The 25,626-nt window shown below is 47.7% G+C and overlaps 1 protein-coding gene across 1 annotated transcript in view; it reads left to right on the top strand.

Annotated features, from left to right (window-relative positions):
* Positions 1–571: 571 nt before the first annotated feature.
* Positions 572–25,626, top strand: part of ITPKB (inositol-trisphosphate 3-kinase B) — a 64,927-nt gene continuing 39,872 nt past the window's right edge. The window contains exon 1 of the mRNA XM_083856842.1: positions 572–1,507. Within this exon, the coding sequence (XP_083712968.1) occupies positions 587–1,507 (921 nt within the window). The 5' untranslated portion in view covers positions 572–586. The remainder of the gene's footprint in view (positions 1,508–25,626) is intronic.

Raw genomic sequence — 25,626 nt, 5'->3', positions numbered from 1 at the left:
CTCAAGTGTGACAAACGTAAGTTGTCCGGAGTTTTTGTGTTTCTTTAGCAAATGCCAGGTTTGGGGACGAGCACTTGAAAGCTGCCGAGTTTCAGTTCACACCAGTTGACCATAATTCTGTTATTCTGTTGCGGGAATGGCAGCTGGCTGTGTGTCCTCTCAGACACTGCTGCTGCAGCGGTGCCGACAGGCAACCTGGAGAGGGGAAAGGGAAGGCAGGGAAAGCAGCCCCAAACCTGACTTCCCCTTCACTCAGATCCTTTTGATGGCCAGGCTGGGCCGTGTCCCCGGGGGTGGCACACTGGGGATGGACGCAGGTGGGAGGGGCGCACAGGAAGGGAAGAGTCTGGCACTCTGTGTGCCCAGCTGGACGGTGAGCTAAGGGAGGGCACAGAGCTACTCTCACTGCTTCTCTCTCCTCAGCTGTCCCGTTTTATGGAGCTGCGGGCCAGGGCCAGCCCAGCTCCCCTTTTCCCCGCTGGCAATGCTGCTGGTCCCGTCGCGGAGAGACGCTGGGCAGCCCCGCAGAGCCTGAGCGCCCAGGCGGCAGTGGCGACGGCCCCCCTGTGCTCCCCGGCTGACTACTATGGCCGTGTACTGCTATGCGCTCAATAGCTTGGTGATGATGAATAGCAACAGCGAGGTGACAAGCGGCAGGAGCAAGACGCCGCCTCCTCCCGGACCAGTGCTGCCCAGGGGTCCGGAGACGCCCGGCGGCTGCCGCTCGCTCCCCGTCTTCAGCCCGGCCCCGGTGCCGCCCCGCTCCCCGCGCTGCGGCCCCGCTTTCCTCTTCCCAGCGCCCGAGGAGCCCTCTCGGCAGCCAGGCAGCCCCGGGGGGCGGCGGGGCAGCCGAGGCGAAGAGGGGCAGCCGGGACCCCCCATGGCACGGCAGCTTCAACGGGAGCTGCACAACGTGCAGGTGAACCAGAAAGTGGGGCTCTTCGAGGCGCACATCCAGGCGCACAGCTCTGCCGCCCAGCCACCCCAGAGCCCCCGGCTAGCCCGGGCCCGTCCGGCCAGCCCCACGGCACCGACGGCGGGACTTGGAACTGGACCCCGGCCGCGGGCCCACGGGGAGAGTGAGGCCCCCGATGCCGATGGGGCACAGGTTTGTCTGAGCACCGCAGAGCCCTCCAGGAGGCCAGTGACGATGGTGGCCCCAGCTGTGGAGCTGCCAGAGAGCAGCAGCCCCCTGGAACAGTCAGGGCCTGCACCGCGGCTGGAGGAGGTGGTGGTGGACCCCACAGGACTTAAGGGACAGCACCCAGCCATGGGTGGGAGCATCCCCGCCGTCATCGTCACAGACCTGGGGGGCCCGGAGGAGGAGGTGGGTGCCGTGCCCCCTGGCAGCCTGCCCGTCCGGAAACTCTCATCATCCTCAGCCTCTTCCACTGGCTTCTCCTCGTCCTGGGAGGAGTCCGAGGAGGACATCTCTAGTGACCCCGAGCGCACCCTGGACCAGACCCCAGCCTTCCTGCAGACCCTGGACCAGCAGAAGCCTCGAGTGGTGAGTCTTGCACAGCCCTGGGGAGGTGGGGTGAAGGGTGGCAGCATCCCCGCTCCAAGGCACAGCTGGAGCAGGACAGATGTCTGTTGCAGCAGAGTTCTGCAGAGAAACTTTACATTTGCTCAGTGGTGCTTGCTTTCCCTCACATGAAAAGCTTTCAGACTTGGAAGAGGGGTTCCTAGTCAAAAAATCATCACACAAGAGAGTAGTGGTACCTGTTTCACTGTGCACAGTCCTTGCAGAGCTTCCCTGGTGCTGCAAAGCTGCCTGCCAGTATGCTTAAAATACATCCATGGACTGCAGACTTCTGATGACATGTGGTTACGAGCTTCAGTTTTTCCTCAGCACAGCTTCCCTGGGTGCTGGAGGTTTCCCATGGTTTATATGAGCCTGAGGGAGAATTTATTTCCTCCCTGGAGTTGAAACTGTGTGGGCCAACTGTCTGTTCAGGTTCACAGTGATGCCCATCACCACAATGTCTCTGTGTCTTTCACACAGAAGCAAAATGCTCTAGAATTTCTGGTAATTCCCCTTTTGAATAAAACTTCTTGCTTGTGGGGTATCTTATATTATAGGTAAGCATATTTTTGTTAGGTATTTATATTAAGTTCATTTGTTTCAGGATCTTTGTTGTGGAGCTGGTTATGAGGCTTTAGGCGAGGGAAATCATCAGTATTTTGTTACCCTTAGAGAAGAAAGGTCTCCTCAGAGAGGAGAGCTCTCAGGCATTCTCCAAAGGCATGAGACAGTCATGGGATTTGTTGTGTCACTAGGGGAGTTCATTGCATGTCTGAGTGCATCACACAGAGCGTGCTTTGCTCTGGGCTGTCACACCAGTTATCTAGAGGGCTTTGAACCATTTTAACCCAATGCAGGGCACCCATCACGAGGTTCTCCAACCAGCACATGGTCTCTGCTATCATACAGCTCTGAGACATTGCATTGATTTGAGCCCAGCACTGGAGCCTCTCACTGACAAGCCTTGAAATATGCAGGACAACCCAGTGGCTCCTTAGTTTAAGAGTTTAATAGAGGCCCATCAACTTTCAATGATGTGGTTCACTATGTTTAACTTCCTGTAGACACATGGTAGTGAAACTCCTGCTAAACACAGGAAAACCAGTGCAGGGAAACATCTAAGTGAAGGCATCAGACTTGGAAGAACTGAGGCTGTGGTTTGTAAAACACTCAGCAGGCTGAAATAAGTACCTTTTCTTTTGTACTCTTTTTGTCCTATTCCAAGAATCCAGGCTCGGTTCTGCTCAGGATGGAGCAGCAGCTGAGTAAAAGCAGTTAACAAAGTTATGAGCCTGTAGTTCATTGTGTTTGCAGACAGTTTTGTGTTTTGAGTCTCTCAACTGATGAATCAGCTTGTTCCCTTTGGGAGCTGCTACAATCCCTCTGCTGATTAAATTCTGCCGGTTTTATGTGCATGAGCAGTAGTAATCTCTGCTCCATTCTCTGTGCTAATGACTGTTTCTAGTGCCAGATCCCACTGATTTGCTGCTGAGAACAGTTCATTGATGGGCAAAAGCATGCCTGATGCTCCTGTGGAAAGCTTCCTGGAGCCTCAAGCTGACTCTGCACAACTGCCCGTGGCCTCCAGTGAGCTCAGCCAGGCCAGTGGCTCAGCAGTGAACAGGCAAGGCTCATTTGTATTGCTAAAAGGTCTGGATAAGAGCAAGCTCAGATCAGGTCTGAGATCAGAGTGACTGCTGGGCTCCATGGGACTACTCAGGCTAAACGAGGTGAAGATCTGGTCCAAAATGTGTCAGGCAGCCTGAGGAGGTGCACTTGATTTTGTGTTTCAGTGCTGGAGTCTCAGCAGGAGCAGAGAGGCTAATTTACAACGATACTTTCCACTGGGCTCCAGAGGTCCCATGCAGGGCTGATCACAGACTTTGGCAGGTTATAGTCAACTTCTCAGCAGGATTGTGTGCAAATGCCCAGTAATTCAAAATTTCATATAAATAACACCCAGCTTTGTGTACTGATTGGCAATATCTTGTAAATCCATAACGACAGCAGAAGGCAGCTACTGAAGCAGTGTCAGGTTGCACACTCATTTGTTTTCATGAACTCACTATTTCCTTTCAACAACGCACACGGTCTGGAAATGAGTTGTGTAATGAGGGAGAATGTGTGAGAAGCTCTCTCCACAGCTCGTGCTTTTAGTCAAATCCTGGGAGACTTCAGCCAAGGACGAGGTGTCTCTGGTGTCTCTGGGCTGAGTAGACAAACGCAGGGCAGGCAGAGAGCCCTCCCTGCCTGTCTGCACTGGGTGCTGCTGGCACGAGGGAGGCTGTTGTACCTGCAGGAGAGGTAATGACGAGCAGCAGGAAAGCTGTTCTTGCTGCAGATACAGTCTGTGCTGCACATCTCACATAGCATGTTTACAGATTTGATAAACAGCAGGCCTGCTCCTGCCCTTCCTTTTTGGAGGCTGTCTGGCTTAGCGAATCTGTTAGGGATGTCCGGCTGTCTATTGTAGTTCCTCCTGACATCCCGGGGAAACAGGCCGATCCCTCTGGCTGGCATGGACTCATCTTCCATTTGTACTGCAGGTAGGAAACTTTCTTTGTGTTCAGGCCTGAAAATTGTCCAGTAAGAAAATGATGTTGCCAGGTGAAAGGGAGGGGAGGTATTGTGGCCACGTTTTTGGACACCATGACCTGGAGCAGGTCTGTGATTGAAAGGGGCTCTGCCTCTGTTTACTGAAGCAGTTTGCTCAGTGCTTTGCCTGTCCCTGGAGTGCCCTGGTGCTCAGTGGGCTGCACAGCACCGGGGAACAGTGACCCTGCCATGGCAGTTACAGACTTGTGAAGTGCAGTGACAATAAGAGCAACGTGACATTTTGCTGTTTAATTGCAAATCCACTTAAGGTCTGTGTAAACTTCCATGTAAGGGCTTTTGCAGCTGTGGCTTTCCCCGGGCTGTGGGCTGCTGCCGGAGAAACCCCACACTTGTTTATTGATGCTTGCAAGGTTTCAGAGACACTCGAGTGATTGCACCACTCGGGCTGTGTGGGAGGGACGGGCTGTCCAGGCAGCGTGTTGGGATGGGGACACTGTGGTTTGGAAATGCCGCAGGGGAGCACTCTCTGCACACCCCCTGTCACCAACACGGGCAGTCTGGGGGGGGAACTGACACCTCTGCTCACCAACCACCTGAGGCAGGAGATGGAAGTGACTGTTGGAAGTCACCTGCCTCCATCACTGAGAATTTCTCCCCTCCTGGCTGATCACACAAGTTGGGTGTGTAGGGAAGTGAGAAGGTGCTCCTTTGTCCCAGGTTCTGAAATGGCAGCCCAGTCTCCTGAGGAGATTTCACACCTAAAATAAGACACATTCTAGCTGTGGCTCCCACTGACTTCTTGACTGGAAAAATAGTAGTGTATGAGTTTTGCCATTCCAGGGGCTCTGTTGGCTCTTTCCAAGGGAGAGATGATAACCAGGATGTACTCTGCAACAGGAGTCTTGTCCCACTCTTGGAAACTGGCTGTGCCTCTTAAGCAAAAGATATTCCAAAGCTGGTCATTAGTGAAGTCCTTGTCATTGACCTAAATTCCCTAATTTGTCAACTTCTCCAAAACTGGAGACAAAGCAACAGACAAGTGGGGGGAAAGGCAGAAATTGTGCAAGCAAGCACGTACTATAGAAAAATGATATGTCAGGGGGGAAAAGAACCCCTTCCTGGAAAAACAGTGCAAGACACTGCAGTGTTCCTCTTCCTGGCTTTCCCACAGCTGCTGTGGAAACACAAGGATGTACAGCAGAATAGTAATCAAGGGACTTGGTACACTGTGAAACTTCTGTGCGCCTTTCAGCAGGCTGAGTAGATTTCTCAGAATAAGAGACTTCCATTAACCTGTGTGAAATGGCAAGAACTTTTGGAAAAAGCTAATGGCAGTGCTGATGACAGGCATTCTTTTAATTGATTTATTTGTTTGACTCACAATGGCTGCTAATGCAGTCCTGAAAGGAGCCAAGTTTAGATAGGGCTAGTGTCAGCCAAGGGCCTCTGGGACCTTTGCTTATTTCTCTTTGAGATGTTCCAAGGCATAAGCTGACAACAGGAGTCCTGGTTTGTTCCTATAAAAATCAATCAAATTAAATATGCTTTCATTCCCTTTCCAAGCTGTCGTTGTGATCAGGAAGTCTCTGTGTAACAGAAACCATGACCACATGGCTATGGTGATACATGCAAGTCCTGTGAATATATATCTTTATGCCAACTGTGTTTATGTGTTTTTACTCATTACTCCCACTGTGTTTGTCTTAAAAGCTCCAAAGCTTATGAGCTTATGAGTGGTATCTCTGATTTAGTATCAATATAATGTCTGGTGTATTAGGGCCCTGCTGGCTGACTCAGAAGAGCGACTGTTCTTTTAGGAATGCACATCATTGAAAGGGAAGATGCTTAGCACACCTGGTAAGCTGCCACAGGATAGAGTCTCCCTGCTGTGGGAAGACTAGGGGAAGAGGGGAATGAGATCTATACCTGTGTGTTTGCCCTTTCAGAACACCACACTCAGCAGACCTGACAGCATGGAGTGTTCTACCTGCTGGGATGAGATGAGGACACCCAGGTGCTTGGTGGACTGGGCAGAGCTTCAGGCTCTTCATGGATGGAGGCTGTGCACTCCAGGGACTTCACAAAGCATCACTCCCTATTCCATAGCTAATCCTCTACCAACTCACGTGACCTTCTCAGGGAATAAGCAGCTTTTTTATGGCTCCCACCCACGGAGGCTGAGTGAAGATGCTGCCATAACCCAATGAGAGACATATGGCACTACTTCAAGTCTGTTTTCATCAGCACTTTTAAGCTCATTGCTAAGGGTTTCTTCTCTGTGCACATTCTCCGTGATTGACAGGGCAGGAATTACATGGCACATTGCAGATCCTTTTCATAAAGGGACTTACTTGCTAGCACAGCTGCTGTCTCTTGCATATTTTCTCAAAAAAAATTCATGCTGAAAGCATCCATTAAAGTGGCAAAATAACCCCCTCCCATATTTCTGAGGCGCAGGAAGAACAAACATTAGGCCCATCACCCTTAGGGTACCCAGGTCTGGAAAGAGCCAGATTTCCACCTCTTCTGGTGGGAATTGCAGGATGTCAGGAGCTTGCCTGTTTGGATCCTTTGGATGGAAAACTGAATGTCTGCAGGGTGAATTTCACGAATCAGTGGAAACTTCAGAGTTTTGTCTTCACCTTTTTAGAGGCTTGCAAAGACAAAACCCAAATTGTAGTCAGCACCTGTGTCATGTTTTCCATATTATCTCTATAATGTGTTAGGACAGATTTACATGTGAAGAAAATATTAGTGCAGCACTGAGCTCTCATGTGCCATGTGATGGCTAAAAGCCACTGTTGAGGTAATGTTTTCTTTACATGTAATTCTGTTCTAGCTCATTACAGAAATAATGGCATCTATGTATGACACTAAATGTCACTTCAGCTAAGATTAGTCTTCTGTAATGGTTAGAGATTATTTTGTTTATACTGGTAGGTAAATTTGTGCAGTAAATTTGACCTGCTTTCTTCCAATGAAGCCCAGCCAAGCTTTCTAAGAAAGATATGTTAATATTTAACAGACAGTGAGAACTAAATGTTAACATTTTCAAATCACTGTGCAACTTTCCAGCCTAATCCCTTTTCTTAAATGTGACTTTTTGAGGAATGCTGGCTTTCACACTTGCTGTGTCACTTGAAATGGCCCTTTTATGACATTCATCTTGCTTAGTCTTGCTGGGTGTTTCCTGAGGCATCCCAACGTTCTCCTACCATAGCTTTCTTCTCTTACTCTAATGAGATCTTGACAACTAGCCCAAGAGTTTGCTTTAAGGCAGAGGAATCTCTTTCTGAATGTCTTCTATAAAATTCATTGGAATTTCATTTTTATTCCTACACGTAAAAACCCAGGTCATGCATAGCCCGCACAACAACTCCAAGTAGTTCAGGAAGCTGATTCAGTCTGAGGTCTACCAGCCTCAGAAGAAACTGCCTATGCCTGGCTTTTAAATCAGTGTTTAGGCAGCAAAATTCAATTTGCTGTGTAACAAGATGATCATCCAGCAGTGCCTTTCAGCATGAATTGGTGCAGGTACATTCAGAAGTCTGGGGTCTCCAGCTGCAAGTTTCAGTGTGGGTGCATGCACAGTGAATGCGCTCGGAATTGGTGGAAGCCTTTGGAAAATGTAGGCTGCAGCTCCTTCTTTCCCAGGCACGGTGGGAGTTCAGCCCAGAGTTGCTGTCACATCTGTGTGCCTGTGGAGATCCTCATCACTGCTGTCAGCCCAGGTTGAGGTTACAGAGTGGTTTCTGACCTAAATTTCTCAGAGATGGGTAATATTGGAATTGGGAGGTGCTGCAGGCTGCTAAGACCCATGTTAGACTTTTCCCTCTCTCGATATTTATTTCAGTCTTTTCATACATTTCAGCCATGAAAAGAAAGAAGTGATTTTTCTTTTTTTATAGTAAAGAAAGTTCTTTTCATTAATGACATGGGAAAAAGGACAGCCAGTGGAAGGAATTCAATTCTTCTTTCAGATATAAGATTTATTGCTGGTCAAAACACAAGGATTGCTTTTGGAAGGAGAACTAGGGGGTAAAGCAACAAGTGCTTAGCACTTACAACTACTTCTTGTAAGCAATACAGTGTATTATCTGATCAGTGCTACACAACAGGAACTTCATTAGCATTCTGCACTGTTGTGGTTTTAAGTAATAGTAAAGCATCTCTCGTCTCTGTGAAAGACAGAGATGTGCTCTGGAGGGACATGCCAACAGACATTTTAATGAGTTAGATTCAGAGGACAGAATCAGGTTGTCTCTTCACTGTTTGCTTCACACACTTGATTTGCAGAGATGTCAGCACTTGGGGTTGCTGTGGCGTGGACCTTGCTGAATTGATGTGAGTTTCTTCCAGGGTTTCATCCTTGACTTGAAGTCTTATACTTGGGAGTTTGGACAATAGGGTTCCTGTACTATGCAAAGCAGAGGGAAGTCTCATGGGGCCTGTAGTCTTCACTATCACAAAACTCCCTTCAGATGGAATGAAGACCAGTCTATCAACACCAGGAGTAACCAGCACATTTTGGTGGAATGTGGCAGGGAGATGGCAGGGAGATGACACAACTCTTTCCTCCCACCCCATCAGCATTTGCAGAAGGGGCTGTTTAGCAAGGGCTAAGCAATGGCAGCACCTACCTTCAGCATCAGCTCCTTCTCCTCCCCCTTCGCTTCCTGTCCCTTTGCCCTTGCTTGGGCAATTCATCTGCAGCAAGATAGAATCAAAGAGCCCTCTTCCTTTGCTAAACAATTCGCTCCTTTTGTTAGGGTCAGATAAAACGCTGATAAAAGCTGTTGTAGCTCCGCTGAAGCCAGCAGGAGCATGCTGCAGGTTTGGTCCTTGATCGTTTTTCGCCGCGCTCGCTCCTGCATATATCCAGTTACACCTTGTGGTAAATCCAACCTTCAGCTGAATTAATGGGCCTGAGATGCAGTCCCTCTGGGGGGTTTGCCTGTTCACAGGTACAGTGCCTCAGAGCCTTTGGAGACAGGAGGTTTATAAATGGAAAGTTCTGCGGGGAGCCTTTTTGGAAACTGCGTTTTAGGGTTGGGTGTTTTTCTCTCGTTTCTTGCTAAACAGTCTCTGATCCCTGCTGCTTGGGAGAAGGGCAGGAGCTGAGGCTGGTCTTCAGCTCACCACTGAGCCTTGTTGGTTGCAGACCTGCATTTTGGGACGGCGTAGGAATAGCTTTTATCCCATTGAGCTAAACGCATTCAAAACATTTTCAATAAAGGGGTACTTAAGTACAAGCCCAGGCGTGCACCTCAAAAGAGAGGAGAGCAGGGCTCCAAGAAGGGGTGGGAGTGAGGGGGAGGTGAGCAGGCTCCTTCTCACCATGTGGACCATGGGAATTGCTCTGCTGGCAGCTGCAAGCTCCATTAGTTATCCAGGGGTATCCTCCCACTGCAGGCAAGGTACAAAGCAGCCAGTGGAGAATTAGCAATGTGTCCAAATGTAACATGGTTGCTATTATGGGTAATATATACTTAACACTCTGCGGGGACCGTTTAAACCTGCATCTGCAGGAAGGGGGAAAAAGTCAGGTTTGCTTTCTTGGCAGACTGCAGATCAGAGAGTCCAATCTGTAATCTCTCTTGGTATGTTTTATGTGGGTGGGTTTTGTTAAGTTACAGGCAAAGTTATTGCGCCCCTAGGCTACTCACATTAAACGTTTTTCCAATTTTAGCAACATTCTTTCCAGGCTCAGCTACATTTGTTTTTGTCTTCTCTATGGCAATTGATGAGCTCAGTCTGAAATGTATAACTCCACGGGATCTCCTGTTATATATTTCTTCCACAGCTGTAGCTGAATCAGGGCAGTGTAATCCAATGACTTGTTGTAATGCCTAATGCCTTTCTTTAATACATTCCAGATTAAACGAGTCAGCAAAGTTTACATATCCAAAGTAATAAATTTAAACAATAATAATGGCAAATCCAAAACCATTATTATATCTTGAAAATGCTGGGCTTTTTTTCCCTCCTATCTTTTCTGGTCTGGCTAAAGTCTGTTTTTAGGAAACTGAACAGGACAGATAAAAATGATGAGACAAACAACTTAATCCCTTAATAATGTCAAGTGGAAAATCCAACAACAGATTGGCAAGAAACTGTAATAACAACTGTGAAGTGACCCTTACTGAGGACTAAAGAACTGGTTTAAAAGGCTGAACTCAAGATATAATTAGAGATGAGCCTGAATCAGTGCCCATAGGCTCAAATATTTCTTTGAACTCTGAAATGGAGCCAAATTCTTTTTTTTATTCATGCTTGTACAGCATCATCATAGCTGCACTGAAGCCAGTTCAGCATCACCTCATACCTTGTACTGCCCCTGGCTGCCCACAAAAAATGACCATGAGTGGCCTCGGTGTGATATTCCCACCTCTGGGTGCTGTTGCAGATGTGCTGTTGCTGTGGGATAACAGCAAGTGTGCACAGCCCAGAGAGGTGCTTGTTATGGCAGCAGAAGGGATGGGCAGTGCCTCCACGTTGGCCTTTGAGTCCCAGCATCTCATCGTGCCCCTGCCAGGGACTGGCACACAGCTGCATCCCTGGACAGCAGCTCTCAGTAGTCTTGGGCTGCCATTAATAGATACACCTTGCAAGCGAGGCGTGTGGTCACAGGAGTAGAGGCACTTGGAATTGTAATTGCCAAAGCAGCTTCAGAAAGAGGGCCTTAATTACTGTCTCTCTCCTTGAAGCCATATTTGCTTAGAGCTGACAGCCCTCCACCCTGGGTTGTGGGAGGAATGTCTTGCTGGGGTGGAGACCAGGGCTGCCAGAAAGGAAACCAAGGAAAGAGATTTTAGAACGGTGGCTTACCTCTATCCACCTGAATTACTGTTGTATTTTAAAAGAATATGTTGAAAAGGATTGTTTGAAAAAACCTTGACAAGTGTACTCTCCCAGTTCCATTGTTTTAACCTTCTCCTAGGAATTTGTGTATAAAATGTTCCCAATTCAGTTTATCTCTGCTTGACAAATCCTGTGTTTCCCTTCCGTGCTTTTAGCGGAGTGGGAACTAACCTTGATCTTTTTGCAAAGCAAACAGAATCTCCGTGCTGGATGTCACATTCCCACCTTCGCACACAAACAGTGCGTGTCACAGCTTTTGAGCAAGATGTACAATCATGGACAAAAAAATTGTGTAAAGTTCATACATTCAAGATGAGTTTTAGAAAAGCAGCTCCAAACTGAACCAGACTCTCTCAGAGGAGGGAGCAAATGATGTTGTCTGGCTCTCGTGGAAGTCACCTTGCTCAGCAGGTTAAAACAAATGGTCTGAAGCCAGCACTGTAGCTCAGCTCTTCCATTAGCCCCTCATCTATGTCTCATCAAGGAGAAAAGACTCAGCCTCTCTCCTTAGGTCTCTGTTTTCTCATGTTACCCTGTGTTGCTGGAATGGCCTTTCTGAGCCAAGGAAAGCAGCAGAGGAGTCCAGGTGGTCACAAGTGACCAAAACATTGACCAGATGTTGGGCTGGTAATGAGAAGGAAATGCAGAGGTAGCACAATGCCACCTCTGCATCTGTTAGAGTCTGTTGTTGTCTTCCCTGCATTGTACATCCCAACCAACTCTGTTTTTTCAGCATTTGAGCGGCTCAGGAGGCAGTTCCAGATTCTAGGTTTGTTCTTGTGGATGGGAACCCTTCCCAGAAGGGAGAAGGCTCAGAGGAGCCTGTTTAATATAGGCTGATCTCATGCTTGAGCATACGCAGGAGCTGACCTTTCAGTGCTGAAATAAGAAGTGATGGGAATAGAACAAATCACAGTCTGGAAAGAAAAGCCAAGGAGCTTAGAGATGCACCTCAGGAGAAGGAATCAAGGTAGGGAGGCTGAAAGCCACAGAAGGGCCAAATGACAGATTCATAAAGCAATCTTTCAGTAAGGAGTTTGATGAATCTTTCCAGAGCAAAGGCTGTTGAGATGAGAAATGGGAGTACGATGTGATGAGCCCAGAAGGTGAATTTTAGTTGGGTGGGTAAGCTGGAAAGACTCTGTTAGGGATGCTATCCTGAAAAAAATCTGCAAGACTTATAGATAGTGAGGACTGAAAGAGATCCAAGTCTTCCATTTGCTAAAAGTTTCAGGGTAGGAGCAAAACATTCACAAATGGGAGTGGTAACATTTACACTTGCACTGCAAAGGCATAAATTGTTCTATGAATTGCCATGAAGAATCAAACCTCTACATTGCATTGCAAGTCTCAGAGCTTTCATGTCTTGAGTGAATCCAAAACTAGATTTTGTGTAATCCTGATAGGAGACAGCTCCAAGCTGCAATGGTACATCCACTTAACCTTCAGGGGCCTGGCTTTGAATGCAAGATTTTTCCAAGAGAACCAGAACTCCAAGCACTCCCCTCATATCTGGAAGCCACAGCCTGATGAGGAACTCCTTCTGTGTGGTGGCCTCTGTTGGAGCCAGACTCCCTGTTCAGTCTCAAGAGAGGGTGGCTCAGAGGTTTTTCAGAGCCCATCAGTGCCTGGACAGAGGCTGAGGTTTGTCCTCCTGGCCCACTCTTCCTCTAGACCATCCGTGCTGTGTCCCTGGGGCAGCCAGAGTCTCAGACCCGTCCAGACAAACCCTGGCAGGATGGGAGATTGTAGGAGCTGGCTGGATCTGGAAGAACAGTTTTTTTGGCAGAGAATAGGTTTTCCAGCAAATGTCAGGGAAGAGGGGGAGTCAAAATGATTCACAAATTCAAACACATTTTCTGAATAGTTCTGGCCTAGAAAAAAATACAGAGGTGGGGGAAGAAGGAGGGATGTTAAAAATAGCAGTGCATGTCATTCTGACACTTTCAGAATGAACTGTTTCATTTTGGGGATGGTTTGTTTATGTTTTGCAAGTATTTGAAATGTAGATTTGATTCAAAATGGCATTTTTTTCACTTAAAATGACCTCACCACTTAAACACATTGAAAGAAGAGAAGAGAAAAGGTTTCTTAGGACTTTCATAACTCAAAATGAAACACCTCCTTTTGCTCTGGCTCCAGATGAGATGTGATGGACTTTTCCTTTCACGGCCCCATGATCTTACCTGTGTCCCACCCAACCTGAACAGCTCCTCTCCCACAGTTTTTTGAATGAGCTCTGGTGTTAAAAAATAAATCCACCTCCCATGCTGGCCAGCCCTTAAGTCTATGCCATGGAACAAGTACTTTAGTTTATTCTGAGGTCAACCACACATTACTGTGATTCAGACTGAAACCTGTGGTATCAAATTAATAAGAATTGTAGTTTTGTAGATAACTGGCATCTTCCCCAGAAGATGCAGTGTCGAACCTCATTTAGAAAAATACTCCAAACTCCTGAGGCCCTGAAATCTGATCTAGAAATCTTCAGAGAAGCTGGAGTTTACAAGCAGCTGAATGACAGACTTTCACTCCCCTGACACTCGCACTGGTCTCATTCAACTGATTCATTAAAGGAAAATGAGCAAATAACTGGTAATCACTTTGCTGTAGCCAAAACGTGCCGCAGTTTCCCCCGGCAGAGGGGAAGGAACACACGTGTTTGCTGTATGATGAGCCATAGTCGAGTTTACTGTTCCCTACTGTGTTTTCTGCCTGGCTGAGACACATTGTGCCATTTCCTCATCCCTTGGTGACTGAGTGGAGCATCCTTTGCTCCTGGGCCCCTCTTCTGTGTGCCTTGGGAGGGTTTGGGCACAAAAGAGGGAGAGAATAGATGCTACAGTGTGGGATGCCAAACTTCTTAACATCAGCCCCTTTAGGGCAGGGGCCATAGGGAAGACCTTTTCCATTAATGGGAAAATCCTGTGTTCCACCTGAAACAGGCAGGTTTATTAGCATTTTTCTGGCCCTCTGTAATTTGAATGTTACTGAAAGATGGATCTCACAGTGTGGACAGTACAAGGACATTTTTATGATAGAGGAGAGGGACTGGCAGTGGCTGAGCATCAGAGCAAGCTGTGCTCCCTGCTGGGATGGCTCTGATACTTTTTGTGGTGGCTCGGAGTCCCCCAGCAGTGGAGAGGGCAGGGATCAATGCCTGTAGCAGGATGAGGAACCAATGAGTGCATCAGCGATGCAGTTCCCTCAACCACACATTTACTGTTCAAACACTGCCAACTCAAGCTCTCCCAGAAAATGAGGACTGCCTTAAAAACTACCAAGAAGTTTCAGGTTTTTTGGAAGTGCTGGTCTTATTTGATTGTTTTCCTGGTGTCTATACCTATAAGTCACTCTCAGGACAGTTTTTCAATCTGTTCTCTGCAAGGCAGAAGCCTAGAAATGTACTTTTTTTTTAAAAAAAAATGAAAACTCAGTCTCAGCCACCAGACTGCAAGAGCTGGGGGCTGTGAGAACAAGGCAGAGCTCACGTTAAAACTGCAGGAGTGGGCAAAGGGACTGCTGAAAAGAGCTGCTTCTCTGAGTGGAGAATGGGGCTGAATGGAAAGAAAGGCCAGGAGGGCAGAGCGTGTAAGCCGATTCGGCTTTCCTGGAACAATCGGAGAACGCCAGTGCTCCCTCCCCGCCCCAGCTGAAACAAAAAGCCCATACACAACTAAAGCAAAATCTGCCTTCCTGTTTGTATGCATTTTGTGAGGCCTGGGAGGGCAGGTGGCGTTTGACTCTTGCATCCCTACCAAAACTCCAAGTCCTCTCTCTCCCAGCTGAATCCAGAGGCAGGAAGAGATACAGGCAGTCATTGAAAAGCAAGGCCCGTACAAACTGCACAAGAGGGCTCACACTCCTCCCCTGTCAATAGTTTATATAAAACACAATTTGAAAACTGTGATTATTTTTTCTACTTGTAGAAGTGATTCACAGGTCTTTGACACAAGCAGCTGCCAGGAGATGGGAGTACAGCTTTGATTATATTAAAGTGAGGAGACAGCAACTTTCAAACAGAGCAACTGCATTTGGATGATATGTGGAAGGTTATACACATCTTTCAACAAGGAATCTTAGGCTGTGATAGGTCCCAGAAAATACCAGGCAGGGTTGTTGAACCATCTCAAACCACCTTGTCATTAAATGGTGCAGAGGCGCTGTGTGAAGTGATGCCAAGCATTCTCTAGCAGCTCTAATGGTATTTGTATTTCAGCTTACTCTCATCCAACATGCTGACATGTTCCCCAGTTTGCCTCTTGAATTAAGATGCTGCAGTGTTCATTTTTCCCCTTTCCAGCTGATGGGTATGTGTCTTTGCTCCCCCACTGGGAAGAAAGAAGCATATTCCTCTTTTTAGCATGTCCTTAGAACTATTACATGTTTAAAGGGAATTAATCCTCAGAGCAAAGGCCTGGACATTGTGTGTGTCACATTCCAGCTGGTGGGCTGTTCCCAGGTTCTCCATCTGCAGGGTTGACTTCAGTGAAATCACACCAGGAGGGCAGTGCTGAAAGTTGCATACAACATGCAGATGGTCTTCTGGAGAGCAGTTGCCTTTGGAAAGCGAGCTAGAACTACTGATGGTGTAGCAAACAGAATTAGAATATTTCCAGGATATAAAATTGACGGAGGAAAGCAGCTTTATTGGCTATTGTCAGAAAACAGAGGTTTTAACATACATAACAGCAACATTTTCCATATACTGCGCAATGAAGTTGCTTGCTTAGCAATTAAATTGCAAGTCAGTTTTAGACAGCGTGGCCAGCTGTAACATAGCACACATTGCAACACACATAGTGAATGTTATTACTTGGTGTCAGTGTTTATTGAAGCTAGCAGGGATTTGAGAAACAAGCTCTGGCACAGGAAACACTAACAATGTGATGGCACTTAATGTCTCAGCGAGTGTAAGAACTTTGGGGAATAAATTGTCCTAAGACAGAATACTTTGGAAAATACCTGCTAATCCCTTTAAACCCCTAAGGCACTTTAATTTTCGTATTGGATGATGATAAGCCACAGATTTCACTACTAATCTAAAAAATATCCTGTGGTTTTTAGAAAAGCACAGGAGACTCCAGGTGCAGGCTCAGTGGCAGATTTTGCAGTGGCAGCTCCAGCTGATCTCACTGGAAAGAGTTTATTTGCTGCTGTCTGCTGGTCCCTTGCTGTCTTCTTTTGCTACTGCAGGAACCAGGGTTAGCAAACTTGAACTACATTTCCCTGTCACCTTTATGGAGAAGATTCAGCACTCTAGAACATCACTTCATTTTAGCTCCAAGACTGGAATCAGATTAGGCCAAATCAACTCTGTTATAACTCTGTTGAGTCTGGTGGGCTTGCACAGTGTATAAATTTGATCCAGAGTAAGAATAACACGAACCACAGATGGCTGGGTTAAGTGCATTGTTTGTATTAATGGCTAGACCATGGAGAGCTGCCTGTATTGCAAAATCCCCCTCCCACCTGGCTCCTTCAAGGGATCTGAAGTCACAGCAAGAGGAGATCAGCAACAAAATGTGGCACAAAGACTGAGTTTCCCCTGTGCTCAGAGATGTGGACCTGTTGGCAGTGGTACATGGGCTGAGCTCACCAACTCTGCTGAACTGGCATCTCAGGGAGCAGGACAGGTCACATTGCTGTGCCCTCTGATGGCAGTAAAGTTATAAATACATTTTTGGAACAAAAATAGGAACCATCCACCACAGCTATTTCTGATGACCTCAAAATAAAGTTAGATTTTGGCTTTTTTCCCCTCTGTTTCTTAGCAGGGCTGCTGAGCTCTCCAGCAGAACAGGAAGTAGGCTGAGGAGCTGTTTGAGTAATCAGGGTTGTCAGATCAATGGAAAAAGCGGTTTGAGTACACTCTGTGAAAGTGCAGTCAACAATTTTGAAATTACTGCAGTTTCTCTTCCTAGGTCAGGGCTGTTGTTCATGCCAAGGGGACTTAAGTCTACTACTGCCCTTTCTGTAAGCAAACAGAACATTTCTTTTTGATGATGTACATCATGTGCACCCAGGGGTGAAACAGAAAGCTTTCCCTTGGTGTCCTTGGGTCAGATTCCAGATGAGTTAAGAGATAATTTGATCAGGATCCTACGTAATTTTGAGATGCCTACCATGCTATTTGGACGAAAAGTAAACTTGCTTTATTGGGAGTTGGGCATGGAGAGGTCAGAGTAGGTGAGGAATGAGGGAGAGGATAAGAGACAACATTTTGCTATCAAGGAGGAAGATGTACAGTTGTCAGTTTCAGAATTGAGGCTGATCCTACATTTTAGTGACACTTGCAAGTTCATCTGAGAACTGAATGCATGCCAAATGAATCTTTCAAGGGAAGTGGAGCTGGGTTGAAAATATTTCCAGCACAGATAATTCAAAGGAAGTGCAACTTTAAAAAAAAATGAAATGGCTCTAAGAATCTACCTGTTTTTTCCTGTTTACTTTTCTCTTTTTTCTCTTACCTCCCCTTAGTCCAACATTTCACCTCTCTCCTCTGCCATCACATCACTTTCTTTTGCATTTAGTTGATCTCACAGTGGCACACAAAGGGTTTTCAGTCCCATCAGACGCTCCAGCTGGAACTGGAGCACGATTCCCTTCTGACACTATTTTCTCCAGCATTCTGTCAAGCTGAGCTGCAGACTCTCCCAGGTTTTTCGCTGATTGTCTTTTCAGCTGTCCTGCTTTTGCTACACTCACATTGCAGCCAGGCAAAGGCCGGTGGGAGCTGCCGAGTGGAGAGACCATGCCGTGAGTGCAGGGATGGGGCGGCTGTGGGGTGGGAGCGGCGTGGGAGAACACGGCCAGGAGAGAGAGATAAGGCGGGCAGGAAGGGGAAAGGCAGGTGGAAAAGGGAAATGACCACGGGGGCCAGGAAGACTAAAGAGAATACAAGGGAAGCTGTGAAGCCATCTGGGAATCTGCTCTAGCCACGTGTGAATTGTGGGCGTCCTTGCGGCGTCCCCAGTGTGCGCAGAGCGGAGCGGGGCCCGGGAGAGGCCGGGCAGAGTTGGGATGGCGGCGCGGAGCTGTGTGGGGTGAGCCCTGGGGTGAGTGGGGGAACGCGGGGACAGCCCTGGGGGCACAGTGGGGATGGGCATGGGGGTGAGGGGAAGGGCGTGGGTGCTCCAAGGTGGGGTGGCAGAGCTGTCCCATGAGGATGAGGGCAGAGGGTGATGGAGCTGCTTTTACTTGGAGTCATGTCCAGCTGTGTTAGGTTCTAGGTGATGGCCAAAGAGCAGGAGGAGAGTTGGGTGCTATGGGGTGGTTTGGGAGAAGCTGAGTGCAAAATCTGATCAGGAGACAGAAAAGAAGCAAAGGTGGTGGGGAAAATAATGCGAAAAGTTGCGTTGTGAAAAAGTAGCAGAAGAAAGCATCATGCAATGCTGACATGGAAAGGCAGGGAGAAGAAAGCTTGGATAACAAGACTTTATGATGAATGGCTGGGGTGGGATTTGTGGCAAATAGCTAGATCTGAGCCAGCCTCCCTTTCTGGGGAGAAACAGGCCCCTGCAGAACGCACTGTATGTGACCTGCTGCACAGCATGAGAGGAGCTGAGGCTGAGCAGCCCTGTGACTGTAAAAGGAGTTAACTAGGATAGATGCAGTCATCTACATTGAACATGTCTAAAAATAGGTGAGATGAATTTCAGTCCAGAGGACAAAATGTTACAGTAAATGAATACAAACGATCTCATGGTATCTAGCTGGGTTCATGTCTCCTCCATGCATGTGCACACAGGAGGTGTGTGCTCAGTTTCAGGGCTTGTGCACATCAGATGCAGATGTGGACAGCAGCACAAACCTGGCTGCAATGTTCATGTCTCACATCTTCTGTGCAGAAGTCCTCTGCACCTCAAATACTGAAAAATTGAACTGTGATGCTGGAGCAGGTTGTAGTTCCTCAGGTGTCTGCCGTTTTTATTGTAAATCATTCCTAAGGGCCTCAAGAAAGAGCAGGGAGATGTGCTGGATGGACCCCATCACTCTCTGCTTCGCTGTGGAAGGGGCTGCCTGGTTTTATCTCAGCTCTCCTGGCTGCCTCTGCCAGAGGTTTGAGGATTACTTTGCTTTAACTCACACCACGAGGCACCAGTGTGACAGGAAAAAGTCCCAGTTCCCAGTGGTGTCATTTGCCCCATGCCACCTTGCCAGCTCTTCTGAAGGAGACACGATTGCTTTCCCCTGGTGAGAGGACTGGTTGGAAAAGAATAACCACATCTCTGTGGGGACAGTCATGGGATGTGCCAATAGAAGCCCAGGCAGATGCAGTTATTTAATGGAATCCCTGAGAGATGGATCTGGAGCCTGTCTATATTGGAGATGTCCTCTGGCTGCCCCAGCCAGCTCCCTGCAGCCCTGCTCTCCTTCCTTGTTCCAGTCCCTGCACGTGTCCTTGTCTCCAGAATTAGGTCTGCAGGTCCCCTGCCTCATCTTTAAAACTCCCAGTACAATTAACATGCAGAGGCACATCCCTGGCAGAAAATGTCCCCAAAATGGGCAACAAGAGGATGGCAGTTTGACTGAGTAGGTCAAGGTTATTTGCAGGAAAATGTGGGATTGTCTCTCTCTGCACCAAGAAGTGGCAGCATGCTCATGGAGGTTGTGAGTCTCTGGTATGGCCTGAGCTCATTTAACAGTCTCCACTGTGGCAGAGAACAGAGTTTTACTCTAATAAGGGTGATGTTGGGCAAATGTTTTTAGTGCTTGGGTCTGATTAGTGGTAATTGAACTCCTCTTTCATTTAGTCCATTACTGGAGGCTGCTCATTCTTGTGCTGCGCATTTCCTCTGCCTGCAAAAGCACTTAGAGCAGCTTGGATCCCCAGGTCACATATTCTCAATATTTATGCCCCCTGAGTGGTTTTCCAGGGTAGCTCTTAATCTTACAAGTCAAGAAAAGTCACGTATTTGTTAGAACCAACACTAGCAATGTGCAGAGTTCATTCTTAGGCACCAGGTGGGTTAGAAAGTCTTATTTTTGTGCAATTGATTTTGTAAAAGCTTCCTCCCCCTTCTGCCTGCTTTAATTTTCTTTTGTGTCCTGAGGTCTCAGAACACAAAGGTTTTTAAGGGTAGGTGTGTGCTTTCAGAGCACTTGCTGGTAATGCCCAGAGGAGCAGCACATTTCTATTTCCATATTCATGTTAGCTGTTGAAACATGTTGTCTCACCCCAATAATCACCGCAATAATTCTTTGAACTTCTTCAGAGGGGGTCAGTAGAAACCCCATAAGCCAGTTTCACATTACTCTAATAGTTTCCAGATTATTTTGTTTAGAAGCCTGTGTGAAACATTACTTCTTGCCTTCCTCTGTTGCCCTTCAGGCTGAAAGTGAAAAGGTCTTGGTGAAGAAAACTGAGTAAAGAGATCAACAAAGTTTACAGATGGAATTATTTAGCCTGCAAAATAATGGGTTTCAAGCGAAATATCTGTGATCACTGGAAAAACTCTCATTCATTCCTTTCTACTCTACCCTGTCTGGTAAATCAACGTACAGTTTGTGAGATGAAATTGTGAGGACATGCACACAGACTTGGAGAAGAAATGAGTGGGCTCCATGGAGAGCCACCCTGGGGAACTCCCTGCTGTGGGATGCTCTGAGCCCACCTGTGCCAAGGGGAGAAAGGGCTGGGGGAGCACCCCAGCCACCTGCTTGCAGCTTAACAGGCTGGGATAGGCAGCCACATGTGGGATTCCAGCAGTGACCATAAGCTGAACATTGGAAGGAACAGGATGGGACTTTTGCACTGCAGCCTCCATGGCCGATGGGCTGGGGCTGTCTGCGATGGAGAGGGGGCTGCAGAGGCACTGCCTGGCCCATGGCAAAGGCCATCAGCTTTCTGAGGTGGTGAAAGGCTGTGCTCTGAACAAGAGGGCAGTTCCTCATGTGGGTTCATCTTCCTGTGAAACAGGGGCACAGCTGAGAGCAAACACCTGGAATGCACTTGTTGTGACCTGAGCCATGCAGGCTCTGCTGCTCTCATAGCTGGAACTCCAAGTAACAGCATTTCCCCAGTTTCCTATTAAATGCAGCACCCAAGACAGTGAAAGCCTTAGGTTTTGTAGCTCCTTAGACCTCACATCACAAATTATGAGCTCCAGGTCCGTCTTGCACTAGCCCGATCTCAGTCTCAGGCACTGCAGGAGCAGGACCCAAAAGGCTGCGATTTTTTCCCTAAAGTTGGTGTGAACTCCCAGAATATGCCATGCAAAGCTTGCAGTGATCCCAAGTGGCTGTTCCTTGGAGGGTGCTATCAGCAGGGCATCCCTGAGCATCTTGCACTGATGGACTTGGTAGGTAACATCTTCCCCTGTCTTAGCATCAGCCCAGCTCACAATTACACCAGCTGAGGATCTGGCTGCCACCTCAAAGGGTTACACAAATAACGCACAGCGTGAGCTCTGTTACAAAGCCCCACCCTTTTCCTGCAGTTTTAGTCTGAGTGGTAGCGCTGCTTGAGATGCTTTATTGTAACAGAAAATGAAGAGAAATGTGGAAAAACAAGGCAATAGGATACTTGGTTTAAGGTATGCAGCTGAATTTTTTATCTAGGGAGAGGAAGAAGGTACCCGTTCTTCAGTAGGTGGTTTTAGATGATATTTGTTTAAGCAAGGAGTGAGGTGTTTAGGACCAAAGTGCTCCCCCAGGTTTCTGCATACTACATGAGCATTGCTTAGAGACTGAGCAGCTCTGGTCTGCAGGTGGTTTGTGTATGTGTGTTGCCCTTTCAGCACAGAGATTTCAATCCTGCTCTGTGTCAGGAGGGCAACTGTGCTGGAGCATCACCAGCAGACCCAGAGATTGCTGTGGAGTCTTCATGAAATTCAGCTGGACCTGGCTACCAGGAAGGTCTCAGGACTGAGAGAAGGACGTTGTTTGGGATAGGTCTGAGGCACATCAGCAAGGCTTTCAGGCAATGGCTGGTTCATCATATTCCCTCATACAGGAGCTGTGCAGTTGAAGTTCTGTTCCCCAGCTTCCCATCCACAGTCTGTGTGGTTCATGTAGTCTGTGTGGTTGGTGGGCTTGGAAAAAGCAGGATTTGCAGGTACAGCTGGGTGATTGGCACATGTTGGTGATTGAGACACTTTGAAGGGAGAAACTGCTGCACCAACACCACAGCAGGGAGATGATGGGCTGGAGAGAACAGCAAGCTTGCAGTCTCAAGGCACCTTGGGGACCAACATGCATCACTATTTACCAGGGGAAGGTTTTACTGGGACTGCACCACCTGCCTTCTGAGACCTCTGTGTTCACTGTTGTTCCTCAGTGTGTTTTGTGGATTTGGGTAGTCCAGGCAGTCCTGTTGGATGCTGCTATGTGTTGTGTGCCATTAGGCTACATGGCCCTGTGGGAAGGGATGCTCTTCTAGTTCTTGGGCTTGCCTCTGCCTCTCCTCTGTTCAGGCAAGTGGTTGTCTTTTTCCTCTTTGGTCCAGCAAAACATGTTGCTTCAGGTGGACCCTCTGACTCTGCCGACTGACAGTCTTGGAGTTTCAGTCTGTGGAATTCCCTACTCTTCCTGCACTGTGTTTTTCTCCTCCAAGTGGTGGGTCTGGCTCTTTTTACCATCCCATCAGTCTGGGAGCTCTGCCAGCTCCCAGCCAGCTCTACTGCCTGCACACAGCCAGCACAGGACAACAAAGATTGTCTCCAATGCCTGGCTGTTTGCTGCTGGGTTAGGCACCCCCAGGATCTGCTCTGCAAAGAGGCAGCATATCTAATCCTGTGGGACTTTCATCCCTTTCAGTCAGGGGTCTGTATAACTCCTTTCAATTATTAGCTCTGTGAATGTTAATAATCCATGATTTGGTTAGTGTTGTGTCTTCTTTTTCAAGGGTCACCTTCCCCAAATAACTGTGGAAGGGGCAGACAGGTGAGGTCAGACATAAAAGCAGATGCCACAGAGGTGCATGACCACAGAGATGTACATGGCCGCATGCTGAGGGGAGTCTTTAACCTCTCATAAAAGAAGAGAGAAGCAGTTTCCTTCTTCTGGGGGCGGGTTGCCAAGGTGAGCAGGTTAGCACTGATAAAAACATCTTTCTACCCTCAAACAAGGGCCTACGGGTTTCCTCTTCAGATCTGCACTTGTCTTGCAACCCCTTTCAGCTGGCCTGAGGTGCAGTAACATGCAGGTGGAAGAGACCTTAGGAGATTGTGAGTGGCTTGAGGAGGAGCAGGAGCAGGAGTGTGCACATCCAGGAAGAACCCAGAGACCTCACATTCTATTAGGTGTTTCTTGGCATGGTATTGCTTTTGCCAGGCACCTGCTTAGGGTGCTTCAGCCACAGGGATGGCAGGAATAACTTGCCAATACATATGCTGCAGCACACATGGACACACAGGCAGCACACCTGCACATGCAGTGACCACTGTCACTGCCAGTGCTTGGACCTTCAGAACTAAAGATGTGAGCTTTTTGTCTGGGGTGAAGGACATGATTTGAGGAAGGGTTTACATGTCCTTTGTGCTGTGGTGCACGGTATGAATGGGGACAGGAGCTCTTGGGTCTGAGTGACCAGAAGTGACATCCTCCCGTCTCAGCTCCCGCTCTGGGATGTGAGTGCTTCCACCCCAGGCATTGACAAGTGCTTCAGTCGTATTTACACCCTGTGGACCCAACTCCAAAACTTCTTTTAATTTTTCCTCCATTCTTACTGGAAAGCAATGTTCTCTTTGAAATTTAAGTGAAGTGTTTTCAATAAAAAGATCTGCTAAAAAGAAGCCCTGCATGATTTTGTCCAATATGAAGGTTGCTTTTACTTCTAGTTTCACAGAAATCACGAACATCCCTAGTTGCTTTAATAGTTGAAGTCAGAATAGAAACATGCTGTTTATGTGGCGTGGGGAATGAGAAAGAGCTGGCGAATCTTTAAACCCAGGGCATCTCTGTGACTCTCACCAATAAAACTTGTCACAAAGAGCCTGCTCATTAAGAGGGTGGTCACGAGCAGAGGAGTGAGTGGCATTTGTTACAAACCCTGGAGGAAGACAGTGTTCTGCACTGTCACTTCATTTCAGACCAGTGCCTGCTTCTGCTTCATGTCTCACCACAGGCTGGGAAGGATGGCATGCTGGGACCACAGGGATGCTCTGTTGCAGGCACCTGTCTGGGGAAGTTCAGGCTGCTAGGCTGGACCTACAGTACCTCCCTTAGCAAGGGATGTCCTGCACCTTGAGCATCCACCTTTGGGTTTCTCTGTTTTCAGCAAGAAGTCTCTGCCTAGGTTTTCTGGACACTTTGTTCCTCAAGCTGGCATTACAATCTAATGAGGTTTTTGTAAAGTTTTCATCAAGCATCTGGGTAGGGGAATCCAGGTGTCTACGAATGTGCTCTGCATTAAAGGCAGCCTGGGGTGGGAACAGCTTCATCCTTTGGAAGATGTGGCAGGTCTGAATTTCTGCAGCCTTCTCCCTGTGCTTTTGTCCCTGTTCCTGTGGCAGCTTCAGCAGAAGTTGTGGCAGCCTGGCTGTTACAAGGCCCTGCTGGAGAGCAAGGGACACTGCTGGGACAGAACACTGTGTTGGCAGCTGGGGATGGGAGCAGCCAAGCAGCAGCTGTGGTGGAACTGGGGCTCTGCTAAGAAGAGCCACAGCATGAATCTGATCTGCCCCAGCTTCACCTGCTGTGCTGTCACCAGAGGGGATGGACATGCCAGCCTCCCAGTGCCCCTACTCTGTCATGATGGCAAAGAAAAAGAAACTGTCCCAGAGACAGATGTGTTGTGTCTTGGCTGCTCAGTGTGTTGCTACTACCAGGGACCTAGCATTTTTATCCCGGATTTGGATTTTTTTCCTGAGCATTGTACTAATTCTTGTTGTGGTTTTTCCTTTTCTATTTTTCCTTAATTACTCTCATTGCCCTCTTTTCCTGGCAAGTCAAGCCATTAAATCCAGGCACCAAATCCAGAGAGAGACTGGCAGCACTGACTTTCTGGGCAGGCTCCTGAGGACTCTGCAACCTTCTTATGAAAACTCCTTTGGTGGAAGCAATTTGGCTGCTTTTGTCAGACACTTCTGCCTGCAGCCATCATCAGTGACTTGCCTCTCTAAGGATTTAGACAATCTGCCTCTGAAATGCAGAAAAGTTTTATTAGAAGTTGCACATTATACTGTAAGGTCTTGGTGGTAATATACATCATCTTTTCATCTCTTTTATTGTACAGGATGTACCACAAATAGGCCCCGATTCCTGTTTACTTTAAACGTTATCTCAGCATTAGTACACAGGCTTTCCTGATTATTTCTCCTCCTTTGTCAAAGGCTTTCCAGATTGTTAAATATTTTGTATTTAATCCAGCACACAAATCAAAAGTTGGATTTTGTAATCAATATGGTAAGGAGAACTGAAATACAAACTTTTCCAGCAGAAAAGAGATGGACGCAATTTTTTTGTCCATATAGGTGGAAGAGATGGGTATGTCCCCAGAGTGACTGCAAGCACTGGAGAAGCTCCCCTCTTTTTTGGGAGCTCCTGTGGAGGAACAGAGTGAGGGGTGATGAAAGTAGAGCTTTCCAGCAACTTCTGATGGCTGACTTGGGCTTCTCTGTACCTTTGTTGAAATGACACCCACCAGGCTCTCCACCCTTGGTTTTGTGAGCACATTTGTGGCTGTGCCAGGGGCAGGCATGGGAGCTCTTTGTTAGGAGTTGTGGGGTGCAGCCCCCTGG

The sequence above is a fragment of the Zosterops lateralis genome (genome assembly GCF_965231275.1).
Source record: "Zosterops lateralis genome assembly, chromosome: 3".
Lineage (NCBI taxonomy): Eukaryota > Metazoa > Chordata > Aves > Passeriformes > Zosteropidae > Zosterops > Zosterops lateralis.
This window is presented reverse-complemented; position numbering and strand designations above follow the sequence as displayed.